Raw genomic sequence first — 11,450 nt, 5'->3', positions numbered from 1 at the left:
CAGCTCAAGTACCAAAATGGAGGCCACGAGCAACAGCGAGTGGGTTTCAGCGCCTCACACAGTTCCTTCAGTTGGTTTAATTCTGTCCAAAGAAGGAGTGAGACCAATCACACACTTGCTCCATCATTTTAATAACTGCGCATTCAAAGTCCCGCCTTTTGCTCCCCCTTTATCAGATGTGAACTAACAGTGTTTACCCAAGGATTTTTGTGATCCACTGACTGTAGCCCTCTTTCCTGTAGGTGCCCTGTCCGTCTCAGTCCAAAGCAACTATGCTGAGGCCCGGCCCCCTCCCTCCTCAGGCCACATCAAGAGACCCATGAATGCCTTCATGGTGTGGGCCAAGGACGAGCGCAGGAGGATCCTGCAGGCCTTCCCCGACATGCACAACTCCTCCATCAGCAAGATCCTGGGTGAGCCTAGCTCTGGGCAGGGGTGGGTTTCACTCTGTGCCTCTATTCTGAGACACTGCCTGGCACATGTGAGGGCACGAATAGCCACCTGCTTGTCCCACCAGACACACACACACACACACACACACACACACACACACACACACACACACACACACACACACACATACACACACACACACACACACACACACACACACACACACATACACACACACACACACACACACACACTGGATTGAATCCTTTTCCTTGGACCAAACGTTTACATTCCATTCTATTGTGGAGAGCTGGTTGTTGGGAACAACCGCCTCTCACACGGACACACAATGACATACAGACTTGAATACACACACGCATCCAAGTCATGCATATGTCATGTCATATGTCACATAAACCACGACTTAATTCAAATATACATTTTATTAATAATTACTTAAATACCTCATCCCAATCTGCAGAGAACTGCTCTCTCCAGTACTCTCTGTTCATTGTGGTGGGATCACTGAGATCCATGTTTGTGCTGGTTTTCACACCAATTACTACAGCAGCTAATCTCACACCTCTGTGGGTGAAGATGTGTTAACCACACCTTCACCCAGAGACAAGGAACTTAACCAATCTAATCATTTTTGGTCTAATATGAATTTAAAAATGTGTATTCTTGTGTACCACACTGACAATGACAAAACCATAACAACTTTAAATACATGGGTAGACAAGGGCTGCATGATACAAGGAAAACATGCAATGCATAGTAACATTGTGAAATATCATGATGACGATATTTCAATCAGGACAGACTTCATATGGAGGTAACAATAATTTATTACAAAGTGCAGGATATTGGTGGACACTGGTGATGGAAATGAAGATGAGGATGATGGGATGTGGAGCAGGACCGGGCATTGAATGTGTTTAAAAGTGAAGGTAAATGGGGTGGTGGAGGGCCGCATCTGATTGTCCTGAAATGACACCTGATATCAGCAGAGAGGATTGAAATTAGTTGAGATCTAAATGAACGCCAAGTTCAAAAGGGGGTGTGGTCTGAGCAAAGGGGCCAGAAGTAGGCAGATAGGAAGTAGAGACGGGGCCATTGCCCACACACACTTAAGGCGCATTCACACCAGGATAGTCCAGGGGATTTGGTTCGATTGGGTGGGGAATGCCAAAAAACTTCACACCTTTATTTGGTTCGGTTTACTTTCATACTGCACTTATTAAAGCGGACCAAACCGCCTGGACAACGTCACACAGTTACAACAGCTGCTTGTTTGGGGGCGGTATTGCCCGAAACGACCACTGAACAGGAAGAAAAAAAGCACGAGGAAGAAGAAAACTCAGCTCATCGATTGGCCAGGACTAAAAATGGAAATCCATCCCCTTCACAAAAACACCTAACACCAAAATGTACTGCGCTCTACATCAGTTCCTCTCTTTGGTTCACTTCCTCCCTTTGGTTCACTTCCTCTCTTTGGTCCACTGGATTGTGCGTTTGCATTTCCCACTGTAAGTGGACCGCACCAGGGTTCACTTGCAAGTGAACCGAGACCCCCAGTTTTCAAGTGGACCAAGGTTAGCTAGTTTGGCCTGCACCAGAGTTCGAATGATTGTTCACACCACTCCAAATGAACCAAACTATCCGTGAAAGCGGACCAGGGTTTGTTTAAAGCAGACCAAATAGCACCAGTCCTTAATGTCCCTGGCCCACATTAGATTTAATCCTGTTGTTTTTGATCTCACCACAAGATTGTCTTTAGTTTTTTTTTGGCATTTCACCTTCATTGAACAGTTAGGACAGACAGGAAACAATGGGAGAAAGAGAAGCATAACATGTGACCAAGGTTCCCAGATGGAATCAAATTGATGCACCTTTGACAGAACCGAGAAAGGACGAGAACCCCAGCCAAAACTAAGTTGAAGCTACATAAACATTTAAGCGTGCTCTCTCCTCACTGCTAGAACACTTTGATTGAACTCATCTTTATTGTTTATTTACTTTTCCCTCATCCTCCTTGTGCCAATGTGTCCTTAGGCTCCAGATGGAAGGGCATGTCCAATCAAGAGAAGCAGCCTTATTACGAAGAGCAGGCGAGGCTGAGCAGACAGCATCTGGAGCGCTACCCTGACTACAAGTATAAGCCCCGGCCCAAACGGACCTGCATTGTGGAGGGACGGAGGCTGAGGGTGGGCGAGTACAAGGCCATGATGAAGAACCGCCGGCAGGAGCAGAGAGCGACCTACACACACAGGTAGAAACCAATGCACGCACCAACTTGATTTGCACAACTTTGAGAATGCAATGCACAAGAGTTTGTCCCTGGCAGACAACGCTGACAATTCGCTCCATTGACGAGAGTTTTCTCTGCACCTCCACACATTGTAGACAATGCCTGCAGCTCCCAAAGCTCTCCTTTTATTCTTTAAGACACAAACAAAAGTGGAGTATTGATACCGCAGCTGGGCTGTTTTTTTTTTCAGTCTGTCCTTGACGATGAATAGCATCCCTCGCCATTGTTCCCTCCAACTCCTCCAACTAGTTAAGCTGGAGGAGTTGGAGGTTGGAACTGTTAACAGTGGTTGGTTTAGAGCGTTTTTCTGTTTCAGTGATGTTTTTCTTTGCCTCCCAGATATGCTCAACACATCTTTTGTCTTTTAGACTCTTTTGAGAGAAATATACGTCAATATCAGAACCTCAAAATGGCCTTAGATTTCATTTGTGATTGTGTTATTCATATCGGCTTTCTTCAGAGTGACTGGGATACTGTATTTTAAAGACCATTATGTTTTCACTTCCTGTTTCTAGGTGTGTGTAGTTGGCAAGCTAGGTCAACGAGCCTCCATTTTCCAGGTGCAGTAGTTTTGCATGGTTGATGGGTCTTAACACTACAATACCCATGAGCCTTGGCTACCATTGCTATAGATACAGTCGGTGTCTAGACATGGTCTAGACATGGTGAGGGCGGAGTAGACGAGGGGGAAAACAGTCCTTTCCCTCAGCCTGTCAGTGCTGGGAAAGTGCAATTTTTAAACAAACATAAGAGACACCATTAAATTTACTACGTGATACAATATGAGTAGTTAAATTTACCATAATATCGTTGCCTCGCAGCCATCAGCACAGCCATTGATGTAATAGGTGTGTTTTAGTGAATTCCATGCATGTTTGGAGACAGTATGGCAGTGCTAACGGTACTCAACACCATTAGCCATCAACCATTTTTTGCTATAATGTCATCACATACTGGGACTGTCAAATCTCAAGAACTTCATTTTCTTGGACGCTCACAACTTTTTTACCATTGGCTAACACTGAATAAAGCATTAAACCCTTGTTGTTTATCCAGGAACAGCCCCCAAATCACAATTGCCAAACCCACCAGATCCCATTTAAATAAACAGTAATTCTAGCATGTATCGAGTCAGCATACTCTCACATCTAACTGGATGAATTAAGGGTTTGTTTCAACCAAGCCAGAGTTGGTTATTGTTAAAAAAGTGGAAAGACGAACTAGGGTTGTTTTTGTGAGTTTCATTTTATTTCTTTTGACTCTGAAGGAAGTGTGTTTTACAATGATAAAAGTACTGATCATTTGGTGGGTTTGGTGATGGCGATTTCAGGGCTGTTTCTGGTTAATCAAAAAGGATAACAAAATGGTCTATCTCTATAGAGATCCTTTCCATAATTTTGTCAATAACAATCCTGTCCTGAGCCTGTCAGTGGCAAAAACAAGTTCTTTTAGTGGACGTAGCTCGATGGTGCACAATTGCCCTCCATGTTTACATTGCTGGCTGCCATCAGCTGCAGTGGTCTTACTCACTGCTAAACTATTTTCAAAAAATGTTGTTCCTATTACTCACTATTACTCACACAAAAACATGGGGAAATCAGGTCCAGGTTGAAAAATACCCATTAACTCTGGATTTATAAGTTTATTCAATATGCAGAAAGACACACAAAAACTCTTTGGTCTAGTAGCAAATGCTTCTTTCCCCCCTGGCATGAAAGGATGTGACATTTTGTGGGCTTTCCCATAAATACTAACTGTATCTGTGGAGAAGAGGTCAGTCAGTGTTGCAAATTCAAAATACTTTGCCACTAAGTTTGTGAACAAAATGCTTTTTATGCTCACAAGGTTGAACCTTTGACATTTAATCAAAGAATTAGATATATTTTGTTTGCTTTTGTACTGATGATTCAAACAGAAAAGTTATATGAATGGTGAATCTCAAATGTTACATCCAAAAAAAATTTTTCTCCTCTTCTGAAAAATGAAATAATATCATTAGAATTTGTATGTCCTTGCACAAAAAAGGAGAATTCAAATTTCAGTTTGATTTAGATCAGGGGTCTCAAACTCAAATTACCTGAGGGCCGCTGAGCATCCAGTCTTGTCCCGAGGGGGCCACTTCAAGTATTCCACAAAAAATGATTGAAAAAAATTGAATTTCGATTGGCGATCATCTCACTGACAACGTAACTTGCTTCAAGTGCTGCATCGGACTCCTTTCTTGCTCTCTGGAAGAAGTTTTGTTGCGTTGACAGTCCTTTCTTTAGCTGTGCAGCTCATTGTGTCCGTTCATCTCCCTGGTACTTAGCATACTGTTCTGCATGTTTAGTTGAATAATGCCGCTTTAGATTGTACTCCTTAAACACGGCAATTTTCTCATTGCAGATCAGACAGGTGGCATTCCCCTCAAACTCGACGAAGAAATAATCAGTCTCCCACTTCTCCTGAAACACTCTGTACTCAGCGTCAACCTTTCTTTTGGCCATAGTGTTAGCAGCGTGCCAAATGTTTGTTTTTTTTCTACTTGGTTTCAGGTGTGGTGATGCGTTCAAGGGTCCTAGGATGATGCGCTGAAGGGTCAAAAACCGACAAATCTGGCATTTTTCCTCAGTCGTGACAAGGCTGTATTCAAGGTCCGCTGCGTTCACGGCCACAGCGGGCCGGATTTCACTATGAATTGATATCACATAGCGGGCCGTATAGAATGGTCCGGAGGGCCGTGTCTGGCCCCCGGGCCGTGAGTTTGAGACCCCTGATTTAGATAAATAATCAAACATATTCATGCGTACTTGTTTAAAACCAGATGAAACTGTATCAACAGTTCAGTCTAGGCAGTGATTACTGTCCAATAAACTCATCACCTTCATGATATTAAAGGTAAAAGTCAAACTCAAAGCAAACTGATGTATCAATAGAAAGCTGATTCATCCTACAGTCTTACGGTACGCATCACTTCCTGTCTTTACAGTCAAACAGAACCGCAGCAGATCCACTATTCCCACAGCGATGGCCAGTACCCGGGTGGTGCCAGCTCGGTCTCAGTGGCAACCATGCCCTTTCACCCCGCATTACTGGAGCACTACCTGCCACAGGTGCCCCCCACGATGCGTCGAGCAGAGGGCCAGGCCACACCTACGTCCCTGCCCAGAGAAAGAGAGAGGGAACGAGAGAGGGAGCGGCCGCCGTACAGCGAAGGAGAGGAGAGCGACGCTGGAGAGAGGAGCGAGGGGGAACTGGTGCTCCTGACAGACTGAAGTGGGGGAGTGGGGTGGGTGGGAGAGGAAAAAATGGCGGTGAGGAATGAGAGGGGAGGGTAGCTGAGGAGGAAGGGGGCTCTTTGTTGACTGACAGTTGGAGAAGAGGAATGGAGGAGGAACAGGCGAGACGGGAGGGATTGAGTTGTCACCAGATGATAAGATTGCCCCTCTGGTAGGCAAACGTGAAGAGATGTGGTGAGAAAACGTCATACTCACTCCTTTGTAAATTAGTTGAAATTAGTAGAAACCCTGCCCCCCCCCCCCCCACACACACACACACACACACACATAGAGGCAAGCTCTTGTGTTACTCATTTCCCTTCATAGACATGTCATCAGCTGCTTTGTTTTAGAATACAGAAGTCATACTTAAGTTACAAGGGAGAGGGTTTATTGTTTAATCCCTTATGCTACTTGCTTTCCTCCCATGTTGACTTTTGGCACCACAGGGATGCTTCTCATTGGAGGAAAGTTTAAAACCACACACGTTTACCAGAATCCCTGTTTTCACCTGTTTGACAGCTGAGTTATTACTCTGTGGTTGAAGCAACAGGCCAGTGATGGAGCTGTATGTTATCAGCATGTCAGTACTGCCCCCTGCTGGTAGGAGCTGGTTATTACTTCATGAAAAACCCAGAGCAGTAGCATTCCTGTCTGCTAATTTTCACATTAAGTATCTCAGTGTTGAGAACACTGACACTTGTTGCACCACATGCTCATATATTACACGACACTCACGCAAGTCATGGATCAGATTGTCTGGAGTAGTATGGAACCTGGAGTTTGGCAGATTATAGTGCTCCAATTTAAATTTGATCTTAAAAAGACTGAGAGAAAATAAATAGAGAGATTGAAGGTTTGTTTCAGCAATTTGGTAAGATATATAAAGATGGGGGGCTCAGATTAAAAAAGAATGGTTAGCAGCAAAGGCTGAGATGCTGCCCTACATGCCAGCCGACATTAAGGGCAGTAAGTAAGTAAGTAAGAGGCTGAGATATCCTGATGTTTAGTCCTCAGTATGGTTCAAGCACCTAAAACACTGGATCCTACATTTCCCATGATGCAGCTTCATACCCTGCCACATTAGACACCCACTTCCTGGTAAATGTCCATGTGGTTTCAAAATTTAAACCCCTACTTTCTAACTCTGACTTAAAAGTATACATTTTTAGTCTCTAATCTCACAGTGATAAACCCTTTTGACATCATCAAGGTTATTTTTCAGACATTATTCTGCTGTTCTCACAGCCTGTCGTCATGACAAATGAAATGAACCTAATGTGTAAAATATAATACTTGAAGCAGATAAGATACATCTTTAAATTGATCTCACTTAAAACAAAACAATGGCAGATGCCAGTCATTGCTTCACATACATTTAGTGGCTCTTGACAGAATACGCAGGGTTGTTTGTCACCATTATAGACTGTATATGAAGATGAGCGGCACATCTCCACTTACCCTCACTGTATGAAAATGAAGCCAAAATATCCCAGATACGGCTGCTGGTGATGTCATTTCGAGCCGGAGTCTGCGTGGTAACGATCGCTGTGGCGTCGAATTCCCGCCCAAACACTTTGTCCAAACAGTCTTGTGCAGCACCATTGATCGCGAGCACACCAGTGGCACACATAGATGTCAATCATGACCTCAAACCCCATTAATACTGCATCAAATAACTAACTTTGAAGAAAAAATATCACTTCAACGTACAGCTGCATAATAAGAACTACGTAAAATGACAAAAACCATTTTTGGGAAAAATGTATTTGACATTTACATTGAGTTTTTAGTTTGGCTCATGTCCCATTGCTTAAATGGTGGGGTGGGGTTTATGACCCATACTGCAGCCAGCCACCAGGGGGCGATCGTTACATTTTGGCTTCAATTTTGAGGAGCTGTCCGTCATGTCGTCCATCTTATTTATTTTTTTATAGTCTATGGTCACCAAGGTTGCAGAAAATGTTTCAGTTAAGGCAAGGCAAATTTATTTGTGTAGCACATTTCATACAGAGCTGTAATTCAGCATGCTTTACATAATGCATTAAAAACAATTTTAAAAAAGCAGAAAGACAAACTGTATAAAATCGTTCAAATGCTAATTAAAAGGATAAAAATCTGAGGGGTCTGTCACAGCACCCAGTGGTTTACAATCAGACCGCCAATGAAATCTTTTTTAAGAAGTTACATCCCAGATAATGTACAGTTAATTAACAATCTAACCCTCCTCTTCCTCGTCCTCCCACATCACTGTTCAGTTGAGCTGTGTTGTATATGCTGTATTTGTGTGTCTATGAGTTCCCTTTCCATAGCACGGTGGGTTGACCTCAGCCTTACCTATTTTTTTTATACCTCTGTGTTTGCTTCTTTGAGTGTTAATTGATTGTCGTGTTGAGCACCTCCTATCTGTGTATCCAAATGTCAGCTGTTGTTTTCGCTGCTTTTGAGATGCAGCCTCTTGCAACACTGCAGAAAATATCCAACATGCACCATAATTTTTCAGGAATTATTTTCATATTTAAAAGGCTCAAAGTTAAACTACATGACATTTTTGCAGACAGATCAATCAGCGTCGTAGTGGAATTAAGGTAAAGTTCCATCTGAATAGGCTAAATTGTTGTCTTCTTGTTTCATCTTTTATTTTCCTGTTCCAGCTATCAAACAGAGCCAAATCAATCCCAAATCACACGTCACATGGAGGCTGTTGTTTATCGGTAGGATGTTCTCTCTAACAGTTACAGAGATGGAGAAAAGGTCCATTAATGGTTGTGAGCTTTTGACAGTGAGGCTAAATAGAAACAAAGTTTTTGGGTGACTGAACCACTGGTCAACTTCATGAGAACGTAGAAACCAAAATCATCCGTGAGTCCTCAGTTCGTTTTCGGGCTACAGTGTGCCACGCTAACAGTTTAGCTTGCTGAGTGATATTTGGCTCCATGTTAGCACTTAGCACTGTTCTTTGATAGTAGGGCTGCATCACTGATGATTGGAGTTAACATATTGGCATACTGATTGTTTTAGAGGTATGCTTTATTTTGTTTTTCCTTGTAGGAAACAGGTTAGTTCCAATAATAAAACTTGGTTAGCTTCATGCTAATGATGCTACAGTTTAGCATGCATGATCCTAAGTGACTGTAGGTTCCAAATTTATTTAATGAGTTAGTTTTAACGTCAAAAATAGTTTGAGTTTGAAGTCAAAAGTAGTCTTAAACTGTAGCTTAAGTTGTAGTTTTATGTAAAACATTGCTATACTTTAAAGTAAATGTAGGACAAAAGATGTGCTAATGATTAACTAGCTACTGCTTTACCTCTTTCCATGTCACATCGTGGAAAAAGGTAAAGGTGTTGGATTTTTGGAGAATGTGTGCCTCCCCAATTCAATGCTCAATGGATGAATATGTGGTTGCCACAAGTAAAATAGTGCCAGAAATGAACCTGCTACATCCTACTTTATCCATTAGCATGTTGCTATTAGCCTGAAGGAATCTGTGGCTAACGCTTCTAATCACATGGATAGTTTTGGTGTCTTTGTTCTCAGCACTCAATAATCATATTGACTAATAGGGCAATGTAACAAAAATGTAGTGTACCTACATAACACTGGGGCCAATCCACTCTTAGCGAGCTGCAAGGATGACAAATCAAAATGGCGGGAAAAGAGGAGTTTCAGGCCTCGATGTTTGGGTTTGGGGCTCATCCAAAACAATCAGGGTCAGGGCTGTGTGGAGAAAAGATGCTGGCTTTTGTGCACAGAGATGGATATCAGAGGAAAATGTTTATCTTATTTTAGCGGAGACATGCTGAGGAGTCGTTACCCCTGCTGATGTAAATATAGAAAGAGACTTTATTTTGTTTATAAGAGCCTGTGTAATTTAAAGGTGTACGTTTCTTTATGTTTTCAGAGTTTTGTGTTGTTGTTTTTTCGTTTTGTTTTTTCTTGAAAGACAATAAATTGGTTGTGCTAATAACGTTTGGTACGATTTTTTATTTTTTTATGTGTGTATGTGTGTCTGAGACAGGTGTGGATCTCTCCCCACAGACCTTGGTTCAGTTGGTTCAGTAATTACTTTGCTCAATAATTCAGGTCTCCCAGAGGTCGTTCCCTGGGTAACACATCACCTCAGCTCTTTTCAGCTCTCGCCTGCATAACACATTATATCAGCACAGCAGTGTATACTTGGATGTTCTACTTTTCTCTTATATATTTAATGTAAACTGATTATTCACATTGGAAAAGTCGTAGTAAATAATTTTCACTATAATCTTAACAGGGGACCTCGAAAAGTGTTAAAAAAAAATTAACACAGCTTTAACTAAGGTTCAGGTCCACATAGACTGACTGGAACTGATGCACCTAAGTGGATCACAACTGCACTGTAAAAGGTTTAAAAACTAGTTCTGGTAATTGGGTTGTGAACAACTTCCTGAGACCATTGTTGGGAACAGACTGCAATGACATTGTTGACCCTCTGACTTTTCAACTAGTGCAATCAGGTCAAATTTCTATTTGTCCATTATACTTGGCTTATGACCAAATACCTGCAAAACTAATGACACTTGCGTAGGCTACCTTGCGTATTTTGTGCTAACTAAACATTAGCATGTAGATCACAGCACTTCTGTGTCTAAGTAGGCCTCCATTCTCACAGGACAGCTAGTGTGGCTGTAGACTCTCAGGCCTTGTCCACACGTCTACGGGTATATTTGAAAACATTTTTTCTTTGCGTTTTGACCTTTCGTCCACATGTGGGAAAAAACAGATTCTTTGGTAAAACTTAGTCCAGGGCGAAGATCAGAACTCCCGAAAACAGCTGTTTTGGAGTGTGCACTGTCATCTGCTTTGTGAGGCGGCATTTTGTGTCCGCCATGTGACCAAAGTAGAGCTGGCTCAAAACTTCAAAATTACATGACTTTTTACATGTTTGCACATAAAAATACAGTTACTCTTCCACTATATTGAGAACCAGAGGCATCAGAATGCACTACAGAGGTCACTGCTCCAGGCAGCCTTCTGATAATAGCTTATTTCCAGGCTTCTGATTGGACACCATCATCTTCCTCTTTGTGCGGCTTTAAGGTTACGATCAGCCTGTATCACTGTCTGTTGTTTTGGCAGCGATCGACTGGGTTTTGCGTTTTCATTTGGACTGAGATTTTTTTTAAAATGGTGCTTGTGTGGACAGGAATTTTTTGAGAACGAGAGGGGGCAACCCTGTTTTCGAAAATACCAGTGTACATGTGGACAAGTTTGGTTCTCATTGAGGTAAGTTGGTGAGTCAAAAAATAAACTCCTTTTACAATCAGTTTACAATTTCCTCAGAAGCAAAGTGTATTTTCCAAACACATTTGTAACCTTCTAACCCACTGGTATCCTACTGATGGATGACTTTTATTTCTTTAAATTTTATTGACTGTTTTATTTCTTGAATGGCAGCTAACTCAGTTTTGATTGGAGTCTATTAAATAAAGTAAAGTGATGGCAAAGGCAG

The 11,450-nt window shown here is 42.1% G+C and overlaps 1 protein-coding gene across 4 annotated transcripts in view; it reads left to right on the top strand.

The window, feature by feature from the left end:
* The window catches only part of LOC125890952 (transcription factor SOX-13-like), a 60,263-nt gene extending 50,344 nt beyond the window's left edge, over window positions 1-9,919 (top strand). For all 4 annotated transcript variants that reach the window (XM_049579918.1, XM_049579891.1, XM_049579900.1 and 1 more), the window contains exons 12-14: window positions 243-413; window positions 2,449-2,665; window positions 5,673-9,919. In XM_049579918.1, the coding sequence (XP_049435875.1) occupies window positions 243-413; window positions 2,449-2,665; window positions 5,673-5,958 (674 nt within the window). In that variant the 3' untranslated portion in view covers window positions 5,959-9,919. The remainder of the gene's footprint in view (window positions 1-242; window positions 414-2,448; window positions 2,666-5,672) is intronic.
* Window positions 9,920-11,450: the final 1,531 nt, after the last annotated feature.

Source organism: Epinephelus fuscoguttatus, linkage group LG1 (assembly GCF_011397635.1).
Source record: "Epinephelus fuscoguttatus linkage group LG1, E.fuscoguttatus.final_Chr_v1".
Classification (NCBI taxonomy): Eukaryota; Metazoa; Chordata; class Actinopteri; order Perciformes; family Serranidae; genus Epinephelus; species Epinephelus fuscoguttatus.
Note: the sequence above shows the minus strand (reverse complement) of the source record. Positions and strands in the feature narration are given on the sequence as shown.